Source organism: Thamnophis elegans, chromosome 7, assembly GCF_009769535.1.
Source record: "Thamnophis elegans isolate rThaEle1 chromosome 7, rThaEle1.pri, whole genome shotgun sequence".
Taxonomy (NCBI): Eukaryota; Metazoa; Chordata; class Lepidosauria; order Squamata; family Colubridae; genus Thamnophis; species Thamnophis elegans.
The window spans coordinates 33,634,410-33,656,072 of record NC_045547.1 but is presented as its reverse complement, the minus strand read 5'-3'; the positions used below and the strand labels follow the sequence as shown (position 1 = coordinate 33,656,072).

Below are 21,663 nucleotides of genomic sequence, written 5' to 3'. Positions count from 1 at the left end.
AAATATTTAACAATATATAATTGGGTAAAATCTATCATTTTGTAGAATTAATAGGAAAAGAGACTTTTTCATAACATCCTTCCAAAAATACTTTATTCTGATCTTGGTGATGGTAGTTCAGCTTCTTAACTCATGACAATGACTTTTTTTTTTAGTTTTATCTATTTAAAAGCTCTTTAATAAGTTTGTGTGTTGGCTATTTATCAGTATTTAATAACTCTAAAACAAATTCTTTAAACTGGGATTGCTATTTGGTTCAATTAATAATTGAGTGCTCCTTTTTTGTTTAAATTTTTTTCTAAATTTAGTAGGTAGCAAATGATACCAGTATTTTGTTTGGATAAGTTGCGTTTAAGATGTAAGCTAAATTTGACCGTATACAAGATACATATTAATGAATTAGACAGTTTCTGTATATCAGGAACATGTTATTTGCATATTACATTCATAATTTCATTTGTTAGGTATGAAATGCTCTTCTGGAAATATACAGACATTATTCCAAAATAGGTTTTGATAGCCTTGTATTGCACATTCTTATAATCTTTGAAAGTTTGAAAAAGAACTTTTTGGTGACCTTCACCAAAAGTAGTGAAAGCAAATTCATACTCTATAAAGCAATATCTTTTTCTAAATATTCTACCATTCAGTTTCCTTGAATTATCATAACTCTACTATTAAAAATGAGAAAAATCTATTCATGTTCACAACAATTTGCCTTCAGGATATGCTTCATGTTACCTTAGAGAGGAAAATGTAACAGGGAAATGTAAAATAATCTATTTTTGGAATGTTTCAATAATCACTGCTTGAATTAGCTACATGTCAAAAGTATTTTTCATATAATCAAACAATTCCTGACCAGTAGATTTTGAAATTATGTACCTTGTAGCTTTTTTATAGAATGGCTGAAGTTAGGAAAGCTTAAAAGGATTGCATAAATACAAAAAGACTTAAAATATCAATCGAATAGATTTTTTTTTACTCGAAATCTGAAAAAATGCTTTAGAATAGCTTCTAAATAATAGTAATGTTGATGCTCTTTAGTCTCACCTTATAGGCTTCCCTCAGAGATGTCAGGATGAGATTTTTTAAATTCCTTAGAAAACTTTTCATTGCTTTTCATGTCAGTCAACATTATATGTTTTCCTTTCAACATCTTTGCCTTTGTAATTCTGTGGATTTATATGATTCCAACTTTATATATTGGACAAAAATTATAAACTGCTTTTTCCAATTGCAGGAAATGATATAAATATTTATCTTTGCAATATGGCGAATATCTATAGCTCAAGTGTAGAATTAGGGGAAGGTTCTTTAAGCTTGTGGGTTGGTTTATGAATATTTTGTTACCAGGTTAGATAACATCTTCAGGGGAATTTAGGGGATGTCCGGGTCAGTGTTCTATCTGTTGTCTCTGACAACAAAAAGACTGTCCTCACACAAGGCCTCAATTTCAACCACAAATAAGCTGACCCAGGGGTGAAATTCAACTGGATCTGACCACATCGGGGGAACCGGTAGGGACAGTTTGAAGTAGTTTGCTGATCTGGTAAAGATCACCCAATTGGCCACACACATCCCCACCGGTCGCCACTCACCCCTTCCGGCTGCTCGTTCACCATAGGCGGTTGTTTTCGGCTGCCTTCTGAGCATCTTGGCTGTGATACCATCCCTCTGGCTGCTGCTGTTGTCCTGCCCGGGTCAGTCTGCGAGCGGCACCAGCAGGCAATGGTGTGTGTGTGAGTGACCGCCACTCTGTTCTGGCTGCACGCACACACCCCATTGCCTGCCGGTGCCGCTCACTGACGGACCCGGGCAGGACAACAGCAGCAGCCAGAGGGATGGCATCACAGCCCAGATGCTCAGAAGACAGCCCCTGGCCACAGTCTTTAAGGTACTGGGATGGAGGGGGGGACTATAAGGACTGCAGCCAGTGGCTGCCTTCTGAGCAGCTCTGCAGGTAGGGAGAAAAGTTCGGACACAGCATTCATCGTGGCTCCTTCATTCCTCCTCGGGCTCATACACACAGCAAACATGAGCAGGAGTGCTGTAAAGTGCTGTAAAGTTGACCACACCCACTCAGTCACATGACAACAGCCACCAAACCATGGCCACAGAACCGGTAAGGGAAAATTTTAAATTTCTCTACTGTGCTGACCTCAATTAAATCCATTTTAAAAACGCACCAGCTGGACCAAGAAATGACATCAGACAATAAATCATCTCCAACATGCAATGCAACAGAAAACAAAACACAGCCAAAAGAAGAAGAGAGCATTACAGATACTGAAACAAGATGAAAGCATTATCATCCTACCAGCAGACAAAGGCAGTAATGGACAAAACTGACATCAGCAAAGCTGAAATCCATGTAAATGACACCAACACCTACCAAATAATACACAATGATGCGACAAAACAGCTAGAGAACAAAATAAAATACACCCTAAGAAAAAAGAAAAATGGCTAGCACCACTAGAGAGAAAGCACATGCAACCACAAGGCTCCTCCACACCCAGGTTCTAAGGACTCCCCAAAATATGCAAGAATGGGATCTCCTCATGCCCCATTGTGTGTCTCCCTGGAACAAACTAGCAAAAACCCTACAGAGGAAACTCGAGACATCTAGTCAATGACTCAGCCCACTCAAACTCCCCAAAACAATTTCTCCAATGCATCAAGCACACCAAAATCAACAACAAAGAAATGGTCTCCTTTGACATCACAGCTCTCCTCTCGATTGACATCGACCTGGCTACACAAAGCATATACCACCTACTCACTAAATACCATATCCAAAAAGATGATGATACCACAGACACCATGTCCACAGAAACCACCATGAAACTCCTGGAGCTATGCGTCAACACATTTCAACAGGAAAATCTATAAGCAAGTACAGGGTATCCTGAAAGGATCACCCTTATCAGGCCTAATAGCAGAAGCAGTCCTACAACAGTTCGAATCCATAGCTCTACCCACTATCCAACCCAACTTCTGGGGTGCTGCATTGATGACACCTTAGTTATCATCAAACACTCCCAAATTGAAGAAACACACCATCTATAAATAACATTCCCTGGGATCAAATTCACATGCAAAGAGGAAACAGACAAGACTCCCATTCCTAGACATCGGCATAAGGATATGACACAACAGAGAATTGGACACCCATGTCTACCACAAACCAATGGACACAGACCAGTTCTTCAGCTTCTCAAACCACCATCCCACTGCACACACAAAAACTGTCCAGACCCTTTTCAGAAGGGCCAGGACATACTACAGCACCATAACATTTGAGAAAAGCGGAAGAGAAATGACTGATGTCTTTCTCTGTAACAGCTATCCAAAAAACTTCATAATCTATAAAACCAACTTAACAATTGCAACCAATTCTATGTGGGATAAGTGTCACATCAATTAAAAAACAGGATCCCTTAAAAAACACTGACTGGTAGTTAAACGCCATGATCCCAAATTCTTAATCTCTACCCACACTGACACCAGCACCAGTTTGACTGGAGTAACACAAAAAACATCAGCCATGTTACCACCTGCCACGCTCATGAGTTCATCGAAGCCTGGCACGCCACAAGCAATTCCATCAACAGACACATTGATCTATAACCAGCCTATGGACCCCTCAGAATCCAACTGCACAGCCAACCAGAGACACCAACCCTCAACCAACCTACACAAGCCCCCCCCCCCCCCAGCACCACCACCTATTGACTCTCAATGGATGTAACTTCTCTATCACAGGACTCTGATGACTCACAACTGACCCATCATAAGACCCTCATTTGACACCACACTTAACTCATCACACTGACATCTAAATTCTGCTGAAGATGTTACTTACCTGGTAAGGAAACATTTGGAAACCAACCCACAAGCTTGGAGAACGAACTTTCACCCTCATATTTATATCTTTGCTGATTTGAAGTCTTTAAGTCATAGTTTGCTGTATTCAATTTCACTGAAGTCATTTTTTAAAAGTTAAATTTTGAAGAACGTGTTAATTTTCTGATCAATGTCCTTTCATTTTGCAAATCTCTCAATTCCTCTATTTCTGTCGGTGCCTGTGTTTTATTCAATTGAACTATTTGTTTTAATACTCATAAAAGGTGAAGCATGAGGTGTAGCATATATAGTAAGAGTATCCTAAAATATGGGGAAAAAACTAATTGGTTTACTTCTTATGAGCAAAGAAAAACCTGGGGGGGGGAATTATAGTACCTACAGTTATAGTAGCAAAAGTGACATAATTCTAACACTTGAGGTTCCATGTTGTTTTAGGTACCAATGCAGTCAAGAAAATGCAAAATATGAATACTATTCCTGGTTGTTTGCTTGTATATAGTGGGAACCAAGTAATATTTTGCCATGAGCAGCACTTGATACATCTTTTACCTGGTTTTACCTTTTTCCCTCTCCCTCATAAATTAATCATGAAGATTTATTTTCTGTTCTACCCCATTGAGATTTTTTAAATAGACGAGAGAGAATTGGTAAAGAATTGATGTGAACTGAATTTTGCTAAAATGGCATTATGTTAAGCAGTGAAAAAATAGGAGTCATGGCTTGTTGAATAAGATTACACTTAAGTGTATATATATATATATACACTATTGTTATTCTAAAAAATGGATAAATAACTTCAACTAGGCTCATATATTTATTACTGATAGTACACAATAATTAGAGAATGGTAAATGTTTTTCATGTTCCAATTACTACCACTTACCATGTCCAATACCAGCAGACCTGAGCTCTTCTCCAGGATATAAATAGTGCCTGGTTGATCCTTGAAACACTAGGAAATCTCATTGTAGGTGAGGCATTATAGTCTCCGCTGGCAAACCAGAAGAAGCATGGATATCATCTTCTCCAAGTACATTATTATTAAAAGGCATACACTTCGTTCAGATGCAGACTAATGAAGGATTTAAATAGGGATTTGATTGGCCTGTAATCCCTATAACTGAAGTAAATTAGAGAATAGGAGGGACTACATAAATTCAAAGTAAACTCAGCATACCAAACATCTCCAATCCCATAATACGTTTATTTTTTATATTTTCACAATAGAGTTTCGGGCAGATCATAACACCCAGGCATCCCACTAAGTAGGCGGGTCACCTCGGGGACGACCTGTACCCGCTCAAAAATTCCTCTCACATTGCTAGTGAGGACCCGGGCGTCACCCCGAATCGTTATTTTCCTTACTCATAAGTTTAAGGCATGCCGTTCTCCGCTAGAGGAGGAAAGGTGATTGGCAACAGGGTCGTTCAACATTAGGGTGAACTGTATAAGAAAAAGAAAAACGACTCTAACAATTTAAATCTCTATTATTTACCACTGACTCGCTAATATAGAAAAATGTTTTAAAATTGTAAAAGTTATGCATCTAATATCTCATTTTGTACATGCAAATTAAAATGGTGTCGCTTTGGTTTATGGGAAATCTCCAATCCCTTATTACGCGTGATTTGTTTAAAGCCGCGAGAAGCGGAGACAAACGGGCGTAAGCCTGAGACCGGAAGTGGTTACATCTCATGTCCGGGAGTCGGTCGCTGCGACTTTTCTCCGGGCCTAGAGAAAATATGGCGGATTTATCTTTGGATGAACTGATCAGGAAGCGCGGCGTCGGTGTCAATACAAAAGGGAGGTGAGTGGAAAGAGCCATCAGTCTGCAGAGAAACTACGAGGATGGAACCTGACGGCCCGCTGCCCATCGCAGCACGCAAAAGGACCCGTACTGTGTCCGGGAGGCAAGGCCCGCCCAGAGCGACATCCTGTCTTCTGATTGGCTTATCGTTTTGTCAGTCGTAACCTGCTAGAGAGTTCGGTTCTGTTGACCAGCCGTGAGCAGTGCGGGGGTGTCGGGTGGCAGGAAGGCATCGCCGGCGGGTCTCCGGGCGAGAGGGCTACGGGACGCGGGGAGCGGAAGCAGCATGCTGTAGGTGAGGGCTGAGTTAGGAAGCTTTTCAAGCCCCCCCCGCAGCCCCAGTGCATCCAGCAGTCTCCCCTGCCCCCGTCTCAAGAAGGGGCTTCCGTTATAATATTCGTCTTCGTTTTAGTATTCATCTCCATAATAGTAACAGTGCAATAACATAAATGAATATTATGACTGTTTAAATGTGATTGCACCCAGACCACACACTGTTTAACGAAAATTGTATTGAATTTAATATAAATAAAATAAATAAAACTTGCGGGGGGGGGAGTGGTTTCTATGAGCCTTTAAATACTGCAGCTTGATCTGATTTTCTTCCATTTCTTTTTCTTTTTGGACTTGGGCTCTTGGTTCTATGTAATGCAAAAAATATATAGAGGTTTCTAAAAACATTTTATTGACATATTATTTAAAAAGTGCATCTCTGGAAAAGCTGCAGTGCACATAGGCTATATCATTTACACTATAAACCAGTTTCAGAAACTTCTTGGAATTATGGGCAAAACCTACATGCTACATTTTCATTAAGAACTACAAATCTGCTCTGTTCAACCTTTTGTGATGAATTGGAAGTATTTGTGTGGGTTTTTTTTTTAATTGAAAAGCTTTAGTTAATATGTGGCATTTCTCTTTCAGATTGAACATGAGGCCGGTCTTTGGAGGCATTAGATCTCGAATTGGAAACCAGCAAACCTTTTTAAGCAGATCATCACCCAGTGTCGGTTTTCAGCAGACATTTGATGCACGTCAAAAGATTGGTGTTACTGATGCTAGGCATAAAATTGGTGTGAAAGATGCCAGGGAGAAACTGCTTCAGAAAGACGCAAGGTTCAAAATCAAAGGGAAAGTTCAAGATGCCCGGGAGATGCTAAATTCCCGGAAACAACAGAGTATAGAAAAGGTGACCAAAGTTATTGATGCTAGAGAGAAAATTAGTTTGAAAAGAAGTGCTCCAGTTGCAGCCCCTGTGAACACCATTGTGGAAACTGTATCTCCTGCTGTAAAGATCACAAAAACAATACAAGTAAGTTTTTTTTTTTTCTGGTTTCAGGAGAAATGAGTATGTTTTTCATTGCCAAAAATATTAGCAAAAATAAAAATGCAATTTATGTCAAACTCTTGACAGTTAATTTCAACTCTCAGAATTCTTTATAACAAGATTGTATTCATTTGTTCATTTAAATTTATTGGTCACCCAATTCCAGTAGACTTGGCTGGTATACAAAACAAAACACTGAGAAACAAAATTAATAGGCAGCTCAGACTGAAGCATTGCTAACAAACCCACAAAACAAAATAGGGGGCTGTTAAACAATAGGCAAACATCAATCCAGGGACCAAAGCCAGGTTGTCAATCCTTTGTGGAACTCTAGGAGAAATAAATCCTTATCTCTGGGTAAATGCTATTCCACAGTGTGGAGGCCACCATAGAAAAGGCACACTTCCTAGATCCTACAACATGGCAACATTTAATGGATAGGACCTGGACTGCACACACACTATTGAAGTATACTTGGCAGGTAGAAAATGTTGGAGATAAGTGGTCATCCAGGTATCCAGGACTTGTGCCATACAGGCATTTACTGTTAATAACTAGAACCTTGAATTGCATTCTCAAGCCAACTGACAGGCAATGCAGCTTGCTTGCATCAAGGTGCACCTATTACTGCTTGTGCCACTGCATTTTGAACCATTTATAGTTTCCATGTGGTCCCAGGGACAGCCCCACATAAAGCATATTGCAGTAATCAAAGCTTGAGGCAACCAGGGCATGAATGATTGTCCGAAGAGTCTCCCAATCAAGGAAAGGGCACAACTGGCATACAAGATGTAGCATCTCCTGGCCACAATGGCTTCCTGCTCTTTGAGCAGTAGCTGCAATTTCACAAGAACCCCTAAGTTGCTTACTAGTTTTGACTGGGAAAGTATAGCTCCATCCAAGACCATCAAAGGATGGTGATATAATCTACCTAGAGCGGATCTCGGCAACCCACGGCTCCGGAGCCACATGTGACTCTTTGGGCCCTCTGCTGTAGCTCCCTGTCAGGTTACCTCATCACTGGCTGGCCCCGACCCTCGCCTCCCCTCCCAGTCACTCCACCTGCTCTGAGAAGGTAAGGGCAATGGCAACAGATGGAGACTCGCTCCATATTCCAGAGTGGGAGAGAAGCGCCCCTGTACTTGCCTCTTCTTCCGGCCCTTGTTTGTGCTATACGCACCTCGGTCGCTCGGGGAGATGCATGACTTGCTCTACGCACTGAGACACTGGCCTGACTCTGGCTGATGCCGCTGCTCTCACCGCTTCCATGACCTGCTTGTTGCTCTTGCAGTGCCTTGCTCAGCACACTTAAATTTAGTGCACTTCACAATGGGGGAGATGGCGTTCCTTCCTGCTCCTGGAGCCCATTATGACGTGCAGCATTGGCTGCAGCTGGACCAGACCAGTGTCTCAGGGCAGAGAGAAAGTCATGCGCCTCCCCGAGCAACTGAGGTATGCGCAGCTCAGAATGTTGAACAGGAAGAATGGGAATGTTGAACCCTAAGGTATTCTCCCCCTCCCTCCCACCCCGGACTAGAACCAGCCTGAAGAAGGAGTGAATGACTGGAGCCCAGTGCCTCCCACTTCTGATCCCCGTGGTCTAGAAGGATAATATGGCTAACAAATTCAAAAGCCAGTGAGAGATTAAGGAGCGCTAGGATGGATACGCCACTCCTATCATCAGCAAGTGTGTCCAACCCTGTGTCTGTACTATACACTGGCTTGAAGCCAGGCTGAAACAGCTCCAGATTTATCAGAAAAAAATAAGGTCACAGAAGCCCCAGCAGTGGATTGCTTTTAGATGAGATCCCAATTTATCTTTCAACAACCAGGATATCAGTATTTTGTAAATTGTATCTGTGTCAACTGTTAAGAGGTTGTTTTCTTAACAGATGAGTAAGGATGACGCTCTCCAATATTCTGAATATACAGTGACAACATTTTTGTAATGTTAGGAGAAAGCAATGCATGTAAGACATCTTTTCTCTATATCAGTGATTCCCAACCTTGGCAACTTGAAGATGTCTGGACTTCAACTCCCAGAATTCCCCAACCAGCATCCAGATATCCAGCATTCGCTGGCAGGGGAATTCTGGGAGTTGAAGTCCAGACATCTTCAAGTTGCCAAGGTTGGGAATCACTGATATAGATCAAATATGAGGAACTTGCTCTTTCAGGGTCATTCACTATAGTAAAATAATATTTTTCTTAATGCAGTGTTCCAAGTGTATGGGGAATACTACTGCAGTTAAGTTTATAATAGATATAGATATTTATTTTATCTACATCTAAAAACTTAATATGACTTGTATAGAATTGCATTATTTATATGACAAATTTGTAATCTCTCCTGTGTTTTCCTCTTGTATAAATTTCAGCAAGAGGGGCAAACTGGTGCGGTAAAGCTGTCTGGGGCTTCAATTCTTATCAAGACAATATGAGCAGTATCTAGAGAGCATCGAGTTCATACCCTTATGGTTATATGAAAAATTATATAAAGCACTGATTTAGGTTGTATCTTGAGTAAACAAAGCAGTGCTTTTTTTTTTTTTTTTTTTTTTTAAAGATTCCATGAGTTGAACTAGGCTTCTGGTGATTGCCTCCATGCAGTTTTTTTGGCAGTATATGGAATTATGTCTTTTTAAAAATCTAGCTGATAGTTTTGCAATTCCCAGATTTTTTTTTCTTTGACAACTTTGATCACAACCAACTCTGCTTAGTTCCTACAACCAGCCGGGTGCTATCCCTCGCTGAGGCAGGTTTTTTTATGAGTTTGAGATAAGATGCCACTTGATGGTTCTGTTAATTTCACCCAAGCACACCATAAGAGAGAAAGGGAAGCTAGACTGTATCTCTTGAAACAGAAAAGATACTCTGTAAATATTTAATATTGCACCACTCCTGAAGATGGCAGGTTGATACAAATGCATCATCCTGCTGTCTGGCTCACACCACCATATTGTTCAGTAATTTTCAGTTTTACCACAGAAACAATGGTATATTGTGCACACAGAGATGATAACATATGTATATACATACTTATCAAAATGCTTGGCGAGATATCTTAACTTCCTAAAGGTATTATGCCATCTCACCTGCTATCAGAAGAAGAAGGGATTAGCTTAGCACTTTTGTCTTCTCCAGTTTTATGCTAGAAGCGCCCCAATCTTCTTTTTTTCTGTGCCAGGTAGTCAAGCTTAAGGCACTCTACCACATGTTTAAATGTCATCCAATTCTTCCTCCTTTGTTCCATTGTAATCCAGAAATTGTCAATTTAAAAATGTGGAGTCAAACAAATTCCAACAATTTCTTTTCACTTTTTAAGTTCCATTGTAGGGCAGAAGCAATAGCCTGCTCCACAGAGGCTGATTGATCATGGTAAATATATTGAGTTCTGACTGTAGAACTTGTTTTAAAAACCAAGCAGTTACTTTTAATAATCAGCCAGATACCATTGAGTTAGAGTTTGTCTTGCAGTAAAAAGTACAGTGATTTTTTTCCCCACAAATGAATCCAGGCTGATTCCAAATATCTGAATAAAAGTCAGAGAAAGCTGGAGTAATGATTCTGTAAAGCACGAGCCTTCTCTGGGAATCTTCACAAAAACTTTGGAAGCAGAACACAATTATGGGACAAAGCAGTTCCTGCAATTATACTTTCCTTTTTAATAGTACAATTATTTGTGTAATTTCTAGATCACATTAAAAAGCCTTTTATTACAATTAGTTGAGAAGATTGTAGAATAATGCATTTTAATAATGCTTCAAAAATTTGGTAAAGAAGTAATTGGTCTGTTATTAGAAGCACTAAAGAATAATAATTCACATTTTTGTAATCTTCCTTGAATTAACTCTAGAAATTGATATATCCTTTGCTGATTTTTTCTTTTTCCTCTTCTCCTACCCCAATAACAGCAGAAGGCTACAATTCCATCACATGCTCATTCTGCAGGTATGAAGGTCAACATCATGAATAATCATACCCACAAAGAGGTGCGTGTCTTTACATAACTGTCAGTTCAACCTATTTTTATACATTTTGCTACTACACATACGATATTGACAAATCATTGGAAGCATCTGCTTTGGAGTTATTCTGTATAGATCTGTGTGTCTCAGCTGTATGGTATCTTTAGTTTTACAGTGTTAGGAAGCTATTAGGATACATCACGAAATGGCTCAACAGAGCCAAATCTTCTCTTCTAATCCACTCATCAAGATGGCTGACAAAAGTTCCCTCTCTTCATGAGATTGATGGCATATGGGTGAAATGACAAGCTTTCTGTATGATACCTTCCACACTACAAAATAGTTCTTGTCTAGAGTTCTCTGGGATAGGAATTGGTTATAAGTACCATCTGACTCTTAAATATTGCCATTCTCCACTATTGTGATACTTAATGGCTAATGGCCAAGAGATAATGGAAGATATTGACAGCTACTTTGATTGTCTTTGGCTTACCTGCTATCATTTCACAAAATAATACTTAGTTAAGTATTGAAAAGAATTGAGCCAAAGTAAATAAATATTTTTTGCATTTAATGTGCTTATTTTTGAGAATTTAAGATGCTATGTAGAACAGAATATTGTATAGCATCCATAGTAAGTGAAAAACAGTAAGTAGTAGCTCAGCCTTCAACATTATTTTCATTGAATGGAAAACTCAAATTGACTGCAAAGATCAATATATTAATTATGAAATGTTTCTTGTAATCAGTAGAAAAGAAAAGATTGTGTCCCCCCATATTGGGGTTCCAATCCTAAAGGAGTCATAAACACTCCTCTTCCATTATCTATCTTCATTTCAGAAACCACACATAAATGTAAAAGTCCAATTAATACAATAATCAGTTTGTCACTTAAAATGTGAATTATAGCATAAATGAGCCATCTTCACTTCACTTTTCTGGGTTCTTAAATAGTTTTCAGTAAGTAAGCAATACCGTGTTTCCCTGAAAATACGACAGGGTCTTATATTTTTTTGACCCACGAAATATGGCCTTGGGCTTATTAAAGGGGAGGGCTTATTGTTTTTGGGTTGCCGGGTGGCTGCTCCCTTGCAAGTGGGCTCCCAAAGAGCCGGGCACCTCCTCAGGGTCGAATAGCTGTGTTGCGCTGTTGTAGTAGCAACACAGCAGCCATAAGATGACCACACTCGTGAGCAGCCACCCGACAACGCCACTTTCCAGCCCGGCACAGTGCCGCTGACCAATCTAGCGGCATCCAGAAGGCATCAAGCAACGTGAGCGCCTGTTTACCGCCCTCTGCCTCCCGCGGCTCGGCGCCTTCGGAATGCCCTAGGTGAGTGAATGGGGCTCTGCATGGCTGGAGAGGGTGGTTGCGCCAGCGGCTTTTCCGCTCCCCGCTCGCATGACTCGCAGGCTCATGATGCCCTTGGCTAACTCTACAGTACCTGCAGAGCCAGGCATCTCCACTGCTGGTGCCACCTGCCTCTTGGGATTTTTTTTCGGCTTTCAAAGCACGGAGGATGGATGCCGCTCTGGAAGTACGCTCTATGGTAGTGTACAACCATAGAGCGTACCCCCAGAGCCCGTAGGATACTCCGTGCTTTGGAAGCCGCAACGGAGGACGGATGCCGCTCTTGGAGTACGCTCTATGGTTGTATTCTCTGCAGCCCACAACCATAGAGCGTATTCCCAGAGCGGCATCCATCCTCTGTGCTTTGAAAGCCGGAAAAAAAAAAACAAGCGGCAGGCAGCGCCAGCAGCAGAGATGCCCTGGCTCTGCAAGTATTGTAGAGTTAGCCAAGGGCATCGTGAGCCTACGAGTCGCGCGAGCGGGGAGCGGAAAAGCCGCTCGCGGAACCACCCTCTCCAGCCATGCAGAGCCCCATTCACTCACCTAGGGGCATTCCGAAGGTGCCGAGCCACGGGAGGCGGAGGGTGGCGAACAGACACATTGCGTTGCTTGGTGCCTTCTGGGTACTGCTAGATCAGTCAATGGCACTTTGCCTGGCTGGAAAGGGGATTGCCAGGTAGCTGCTCATGAGCGTGGTCACCTTATGGCTGCTGTGTTGCTGCTGCAACAGCACAACACAGCCATTCGACCTTGAGGCTGTGCAGGCTCTTCAGGAGCCCGCTCACAAGGGAGCAACTGCCCGGCAAACCCCCCCCCCCCTCTTCAGCTGGGCACAGCGCCGCTGACTGACCCAGCAATACCCTGAAAACACCAAGCAACGCGAGTTCCTGTGCCCCCCACCGCGTTCCCACGGCTTGGTGCCTTCGGGATACAGCTAAGTCGGCAAGCGGTGCTCTGCCTGGCCAGAGGGGGGATTGTCCAGGTGGCTTATTTTGGGGGGTGGGCTTATATTTTTGCCCACGCAAAAAATGTGGCAAGACTTTAGTTTCAGGACAGGTCGTATTTTCAGGTAAACACGGTATATGCATGGAAAAGTTTATATCTGTGTATTAAAATAGCCTTCATTTGCAGCACAAATTTCTTCAGAATTGTGATATCGCCATGTCTGTTTCACCTCTGAAGAGTATTATACTCAGAAAAATTGGTTGATTAATTTGTGCTCTAACATATACAGTATCGGTTTTAAAAGAACATGCATATTTTGAAGTAAATTTGAAGTCCATAACAGCGTATTTGTTGAGGTTAGCTTTTACTTCAACACAACCTCGTCTCTTTAAGATATCCATTTTGCAGCTACAATGTAAAATATTTAGTTAATTATTTCCATTATAAAAATTATATCAACATTTTCTGTTTTAGTGCCTATACGATACAGAGGAGGAGGATGAAACTCCATCTCCCTTTCCCAACAAACAGATGAAAATCACAGCAACGAATAGCTTCCTGAACAATGCAGTAAGGCTCTGGTTTTGTAATCTTCTTTCTTTTCTGCCTTTAGTGGGCATGTACATATCTACCTTTGTACAATAAACATGCTTTCTCTCTGTTCATATTGGATGAATATCATTCTTCCAGCTTTCAGATTTCTACATTTTTGTACCTATTCTAGGACAAGGTGACAATTATCTGTATCTGTGGCAGATGTAGAATTAACATGCCATTAATTTCTTTCCATCTTTTGAACTAGCTGGTAATTGAAATCTGTTCAGATTCCATTGTATTGCAAACTAACTCTATCCTTCATCATTCTGGTGAAAAATAGTTAAGGAGGCAAGCGGAAAGTTCTCTTTGGTAATCTAATCTTGTGTTTTACTGTCAAATCACCACAGTTTGGGGATATAATTTCTGATGTTTTCTTGAAAGTCCATATTATTGTGATGAAAAGGTGCATATTATAAATGATTGATCATGTTGAGACTCATGCATTGTACAAAGCCACACAGCTACATTGTCTGACATGAGAGATCTTGCTATGTAATACTATTTGGCTTTTGGTGTTTGGAAGAAAAGGAATTGCTTCCGACATTTCCAATATTTCATGTTTTGTTTGTGCAGGCTGGACACAGTGGCAACAAGTTTTCTCTCTCAAAGACAGTCCCTCTCACAAAAGTTGTCCAGAATGATGCATATGTAGCTCCCCCAGTTCCGTCTTCCCCGATCCAAACAAAGGCCCTCACCAACATGTCTAGAACCTTAGTGACCAAGGAGGAACCTCCTAAAGAGCCTACAGTGGTTGAGGTGAGTTGAAGACTTGGAGGTGGGATGTCTTTGTTTGCTCTCCATAGAATTGTAAAATTCTTTTTAAATTAATTTTAGTCTAAAATGAGATATATTATGTCCTTTTCCCAAATAGAGATGCAAACATGAGGTCACCAAAGCACCTACAAGGTGTTGTTCCCAGAAAATTCCAGAGAACTATATTTAATTATGCTGAATTGTGTTTAAATTAAATTAAAGTAAATTGCATTTAGTTTTTGGCTTGCTCCATTTTTTGACATGGCAGTTTCCTTCATGCCACCGATAACTAACTGTGTGTGTTTCACAATTATGAATGGGCTCTCCCCTACCCCAACCAAAGTGCAGAATTGTATATAACATGAGCTATTTGTGGAATCCAATATAACTGTGTGCTGACTGAATATGCTTTATATGGTGGTTGGATATTAGTTAGAGGAAATACAGGTAGTCCTTAACCTATGACCACAATTGATCCCAAAATTTCTGTTGTTAAGCAAGGTGGTTATTAACTGAACTTTGTCCCATTTTACGACCTTTTTGCCAAAATTGTTAAGTGAATCCCTTAATCATCGCAGTTCTTCAGTTGGTAACATGATTGTTAAGTGAACCTTGCTTCCCCATTGACTTTGCTTGTCAGAAGCCACAAAAGGCCATCACATGACCCCAGGGCACTGCACCTGTCATAAATACCATATTTTTCAGAGTATAAGACGCACTGGAGTAAAAGGCGCACCAAGATTTTGAAGAGGCAAATTAAAAAAAAAGGTTTTGCACTCTGCAGACCTCGCAAAAAAGGCCCGTTTTTCATGAAAAACGGGCCCGTTTTTTGCCAAAAAAAAAAAAGAGCCATGCGTAGCCTTTAGGAGGCTTGTAGAGTGCTCTTGGGGGCTTGGGGGGGGCAAAACTCAGCAAAAAACAGCCCGTTTTTCACAAAAATGGGCACATTTTTTGTCAAAAAAAGGGCATGCATAGCCTTTAGGAGGCTTAAAGAATGCTCCTGGGGGTGGGGTGGGGGGCAAAGACAATAAAAAAACAACCCATTTTTCATTCATTTTTGTCCTCTCCAGCCCCCCCAGGAGCACTCTGCAAGGCTCCTAAAGGCTATGCACGGTATTTTTGCAAAGGGGGTGGAGTTTCACGAGACCAAAAATGCTGTATTCAATGTATAAGACACACCCAGATTTTCACCCTCCTTTTTGAGGGAAAAAGGTATGTCTTATACTCCGAAAAATATGGTACATACCAATTGCCAAGCATCTGAATTCTAATCATGTAACCATCGGGATGCTGCAATGGACATGTGAAAAAAGTCATACATCACTTTTTTCAATGCTGTTGTAACTTCGGTCATGTAAACAAATGATTGTAAGTTAAGGACTACCTGCATTCTGATATTGTAAAACTTTAACTGTTGACTAGCTTTTCACTTTGCTTGTGTGCATTATTACATCACTGATGTTTCCTCTATTGCTGATGTTTGCCCTATTTTTATTATAGCCAGCCTTTAGTCCTTTAGAGGGTACTAAGATGACTGTGAATAATTTACACCCCCGTGTTACAGAAGAGGATATTGTTGTGAGTATTGTATGTTTTTCAAGTCTAAGAGTACGGATAATTTTCAACTTTCCACAATTGGGACCAGAATTTGCATTATAGATTGGTGCTGTCATAATGCAAATCACCATATGATTGGACCCGATTTTATGACCATTTGTACCATGGTCATTAAGTAAATCATGTGGTTATTAAGCAAATCCAGCTACCTCAGTTGATGCTTATCATCAGAAACTGGCAGGGAAGGTCACAAATCGCAGTCATATGACCACAAAATGCTGCAACTGGTTGTAGGTGCAAGATGGTTGCTAAGCACCCAAATTGCGATCACATACTTTGAGGTTGGTGCAACTGTTCTAAGTGTGAGGATAGGTCGTTAATAACTTTTTTTAAGATTGTTGTGACTTTGAAATGTTGTTAAATGAACAGTCATAAGTCAAGGAGTGCCTGTAGCCTGTTTTCTGAATATTTCCGTTAAATAGTGTAATGAAGGACATGTTTTTTTAGAACTTTTTATCAAAAGGTGACTAAGTAACCTACTTAAGTTAGTCTCCTTCATGCCTTAGATCAGTGGTTCTCAACCTTCCTAATGCCGCGACCCTTTATTAAGTTCCTCATGTTGTGGTGACCCCCAACCATAAAATTACTTTTGTTGCTACTATGTAACTCTGATTTTGCTACTGTTACGAACTATAATGTAAATATCTGATATGCAGGATGTATTTTTATTGCTATAAATTGAATATAATTAAAGCATAGTGATTAATCACAAAAACAATGTGTAATTTTATATTGTGAAATATTTATTTCTAATTACAAATAAATGAAATTTGGTCTTGAAGCATGGTGTAGCACAGGTGTCGGCAATCTTAAACACTCAAAAGAGCCATTTGGATCCGTTTCCCACAGAAAAGAAAACACCGGGAGCCACAAAACCTGGGTGGGTGTGGCCAACTCAACATCACTCCCACCCAGTCACATGACATCCCTCCCCCCCAGACATGCCTACTCAGATTTCATGGCTCAGTGTTTTCTGTGGGAATAGGGTCTCTCTCTCTTCGCTCCCCCTCCCTCTCATTTCTGTTTTTCTCTATTTTTCCTCTCCCTTTCTCTCCTTTCTTCCTTTCCTTCCCATTCCCTTTCTTTCTTTCTTTCTTTCTTTCTCATTGAATAAGATAGCAAATCCAAAATAAAGTTATTAATTGTAGGAAATTGCTTCTCAGTAATCTTTTCATAGTGAACTCTAAGTTGATAGAAGCTGGCAAGATTGTACTAACAGCAATAAGATATATATTTTGATTTCTTTTGAGTTTGACAATATAATATGTTATCCAAAATTATAAATAATCTTATTTTCAGATGCATTTTTTTTTTGGCCATCTCTGTTATTTTCTTTAAAAAATATCAGGCTTGCTTCCAATTTATGCCTTCTGGCAAACTGCAGTTTTCTTGGCAAGAGATCTAACTTGCCATTCCTTTCATCATAGGTCTGAGAAAGTTAGTTTGTTTCTTTCTCTCTTTCTTTCTTTCATCTCCCTTTCTTTCCCCGATTTTCCCCCCTCTCTCATTCTCTCCCTTCAGCTCTCATTTCCTTCTCCCTCTCCCCCTTCTCCCTCTAATTTGTTTCCCCCTATTTTCCCTCTCTCCCATTCTCTCCTTCCAGCTCTCTTTCATTTCTCTCTCTCTCTCTTTCTCCCCTTTTCTCTTTCATTTCTTTCTTGCACATGCAAGCAAAATACCCTCCTGGGCTGGGATCATGGCGGTGGGGACAGCGACTCCTTCTGCTGCCACCACTGAGAAATGAGCAGCTGGTTATGCTGCGCAGGAGAGCCACGCTGCGCAGGAGACTCCTCAGCACCAAACTCAGGTTAGCGCCAGCCATGGTCCCCTTCATGTTGGCTCAGGAAAGAGCCAGAACAGCCATCTCTGGATGCAGAGAGGTAAGAGTTCCAGAACCCTGCAGAAGGAGAGCCCTGTGCAGCGCAGGAGAACTGGAGCTCTTCCCTCCCTGCATCCAACCAGCTGCTGCTGCTGCTCCCCATTCCCCTCCTTCCTGAGCCAACACAAAGGGGACAGCGGCTCGGGCCGACCTGAGTCTGGCGTGAGGAGTCTCCTGCGCTGCATACCCAGTTACTCACCTCATTGTGCAGTGGCGACAGCAGGAAGAGAATCGTCCCCTCCGCCTTGATCCTGGCCCAGGAGGGTATTTTGCTTGTGCGCGCGTGCGCGCACAAGAGATAAGCAGCTAACAGTCTCCCCCCTCAGATCCCGGCGGAGCTAAACACAGCTGGCTCAGCGGAGCCAGGCCTGTGCTGGGTGGGGGAAGAGATGTCAGGCGGCCGCCGCAGCCTCTCCTCAGCCGTTGCCCTTCTCACTGCCCAAGCCTCCCCCTTTGATGCAGCTCAACCCCGGCGAAGGCGTGCGCCCTGTAGGAGCTCCCGTGCAGGAAAAGTCGCTGAAAAATACCTGCATGGGAGGCCGTCCGGACTGGCCTGCTGGGGAACCCGTCAGTCTTCTGGCACCTCTCCTTCCGCTGTGCGGGAAACCTAAGCTGCTCCTTCCCTTCGGGCCGGCTTCTTGCTAGCCTCTCTGTGGGAGGCTCCTCGGCGACCCCTGTGAAAAGGTTGTTCGACCCCCAAAGGGGTTGCGACTCACAGGTTGAGAACCGCTACCCAAAGGGGTCGCGACCCACAAGTTGAGAACTGCTGCCTTAGATGTTTCAACTCTACAATGATTTTAAACACCAGAAAAGATTTAATAGTTCCAAGAAAAGCCTTATTTGTGTGACACTGAAGTACAAAAGCCTAGAATTCTTCAGTTTGTTGTAAGCTTGACACTATATAAGTATATAGTAGTTCCAAAATCTAAGGAATCTAGAATATTTATAACATGCGGCAATGCTGTAGTATCTCACTCATAGACATATTTTTTTTGCTATAATGCAGAAACTCTTCAATACTAGATGTTTTGTTACCACAAATTTAATTTACTGATAATAAGACTTCATAAATACAAAAACTGGAAGAGACATGCATTAGGTAGTATCTAAATCTAGTATTTTGCTGCAATTGCTTTAACAATCCTGCCTTGTTTAAAGCTATGGCAATATTATATTCCAAACCAACAACTTTTTCCTCAGGAATTGTTCTGTGTGTGTGGTGCCCTAAAGCGAGCTCGTCTAGCGAACCCTGGGATGGCTGAAGTTGTGTTTGTGAAAAAGGAAGATGCCATCACTGCATATAAGAAATACAACAACAGATGCTTGGATGGTGAGCATAAACCTCATATGAAAGGTTGAGCTTTTTTTTTTTCTTTTTTTTTTCTTGCTTTGTTGCAAAACACTTCAAACATTTTCAGGAAAGCAAAGAATCAAACAATAAAAAAGATTTCTATTTTACCAGAATTTTAGAATACAAATTTTCGCAGTTGGAATTTCGCAAATTAACAGTGATTTTTCTTTTTATTATCAAGAGGAGAAAAATTATGGAAGCAATGCTTCTGACACTGAATGTAAAGTGAGAAAAAAAGTGAAAGGATGAATATGATCCAGATTCTGATTTTCCAGAATGTGTGTCACCTTAGTAGCAACAATTCTGTTAGCAGTACTTTAAAGTATTGCATCTTTTGATGTTATGTTTTTTTTCTCACTAGGACAACCAATGAAATGTAATCTTTTCATTAATGGAAATGTCATCACATCAGACCAGCCTATTTTGCTGTAAGTGTATTACATTCATAAAATTAAAGATCTTTAAGTACAGAATATAAATGTAAGATGTAAATAAATGTTGCCTCTCTTAGATTATCAGCCTGAAAACTATTTGAGTTGAGCATTATAATTACAATACAATACAATACAATAGCAGAGTTAGAAGAGATCTTGGAGGTCTTCTAGTCCAATCCCCTGCCTAGGCAGGAAACCCTATACCGTTCCAGAAAAATGGTTATCCAACATCTTCTTAAAGACTTCCAGTGTTGGGGCATTCACAACTTCTGGAGGCAAGCTGTTCCACTGATTAATTGTTCTAACTGTCAGGAAATTTCTCCTCAGTTCTAAGTTGCTTCTCTCCTTGATTAGTTTCCACCCATTGCTTCTTGTCCTACCCTCAGGTACTTTGGAGAATAATTTGATCTCCTCTTCTTTGTGGCAACCCCTGAGAAATAGGAACACTGCTATCATGTCTCCCCTAGTCCTTCGTTTCATTAAACTAGACATACCCAGTGTTCCAGCAACCATTCTCTATATGTTTTAGTCTCCAGTCCCCTAATCATCTTTGTTGCTCTTCTCTGCAATCTTTCTAGAATCTCCACATCTTTTCTTTAATTTTTCTCTAATTTTTTATCTAATTGATAGCAAGCATTTCATTCCTGATTATCACTCAGTGTTGGAGTTTTTAGCATTTCTAATTTTGTTCCCCATTTTTCTTTTCATTATATAAAAAAATAAACACTATTGTTTGAGTCTACATTCTGTCAGGAGGCTAAATATAATATTATTTCTTGTAACTCTGCCTAGTCGATTGAGTGACACTCCTTCAGTGAAGAAAGAAATTGAACCACGTCGGACAAGCACAGGAACATCTTCAAATCCCCCGGCTGAAGTGGATCCTGACACCATCTTAAAGGCACTCTTCAAATCCTCGGGGACTTCTGCTACTGTGCAGCCTACAGAGTTCAAAATCAAACTTTGAAAAGTAGCAATCAAAAGTGGACTAGTAAACTGAGTGTGGAAAATTGGGAGACATGGGAACACAATTGTTGTGTCGGACTGCACTCAAACCTTTGTTTTTCTACAGTTGCTACCTTTCCTGTACAGTAGTGTTCCCCTAAATGTGTTTGTTCTGTTTTCATAGTTGGAATTTTTGTCCCAATATTTCTAATTGAATAATTTCCCCTTTCTCTACTGAAATCTGTATCAACATATAACTCTTCCTTTATTACATCTGCCTCCCCACTGCCATATCCAGCCAGTTAAAAGTACACCTAGTTAAAGGTGTTAGAAGCATCTATTGTGACTTTCATTATTTTAGTAAAAAAGGTGACCCTTTTGCTTTACACAACTAATAAACAATTCATTTCAATAGATCTGTGTCTGTGGAAGAGACTTGATATAATACTGTTCTCCCAGGCATTGATAATAGCTCTTCTGCTACTCTAAAATTGGTAAAAAGGAAGCAGCAAAGGAAATATTCATGCAGCAACTAATGGAAGAGATTATGAAGGAGTGGGAATATGTACAAGTATATAACATATTCTGCACTACTTTCATTGCCATGTATTCATGTTGTTAATATGTTGATGGAGGAATATTGTTGTGTACTTCAGGATGTTACACAGAAGTGCTTTTCCTATGGATTTGTTTGAATGCCAGTAAAGTACTTAGCTTCATTATCTAGTATTTATATTATTTTCCAATTTTTGATATGAAGATCTACACTGCAGAGGAAAATATTGAGCATGTCCCAATTAAACAGCACATGATAGAAAA

The 21,663-nt window shown here is 40.7% G+C and overlaps 1 protein-coding gene and 1 non-coding gene across 5 annotated transcripts; one reads left to right on the top strand and one right to left on the bottom strand.

Moving 5' to 3' along the window:
• Positions 1 to 5,102: 5,102 nt before the first annotated feature.
• LOC116511930 lies at positions 5,103 to 5,252 on the bottom strand. The gene has a single exon (XR_004255798.1). It is a non-coding gene; the product is annotated as a U12 minor spliceosomal RNA (small nuclear RNA).
• A 282-nt stretch (positions 5,253 to 5,534) lies between these two features.
• On the top strand, positions 5,535 to 21,410 carry POLDIP3 (DNA polymerase delta interacting protein 3). 4 transcript variants are annotated; one of them, XM_032221687.1, is made up of 9 exons: positions 5,535 to 5,677; positions 6,602 to 6,989; positions 10,922 to 10,996; positions 13,743 to 13,838; positions 14,439 to 14,621; positions 16,119 to 16,196; positions 19,315 to 19,444; positions 19,827 to 19,893; positions 20,692 to 21,410. In XM_032221687.1, exons 1-9 carry the CDS (start codon positions 5,565 to 5,567, stop codon positions 20,864 to 20,866), a joined length of 1,305 nt encoding a protein of 434 aa, XP_032077578.1. In that variant the 5' UTR covers positions 5,535 to 5,564; the 3' UTR covers positions 20,867 to 21,410. The 4 variants fall into 4 exon arrangements, with proteins under 4 accessions (XP_032077578.1, XP_032077577.1, XP_032077579.1 ...); XM_032221686.1 differs by having other exon boundaries at positions 10,919 to 10,996; XM_032221688.1 differs by lacking the exon at positions 5,535 to 5,677 and adding an exon at positions 5,703 to 5,968 and having other exon boundaries at positions 10,919 to 10,996.
• Positions 21,411 to 21,663: the final 253 nt, after the last annotated feature.

Coding starts and splice junctions, on each gene's coding strand:
- POLDIP3 (XM_032221686.1), top strand. CDS start 5,565: ATGTCCGGGAGTCGGTCGCTGCGACTTTTCTCCGGGCCTAGAGAAAAT. Junction 13,839..14,438: donor ATAGCTTCCTGAACAATGCA/GTAAGGCTCTGG, acceptor TTGTTTGTGCAG/GCTGGACACAGTGGCAACAA. Junction 14,622..16,118: donor AAGAGCCTACAGTGGTTGAG/GTGAGTTGAAGA, acceptor TTTTTATTATAG/CCAGCCTTTAGTCCTTTAGA.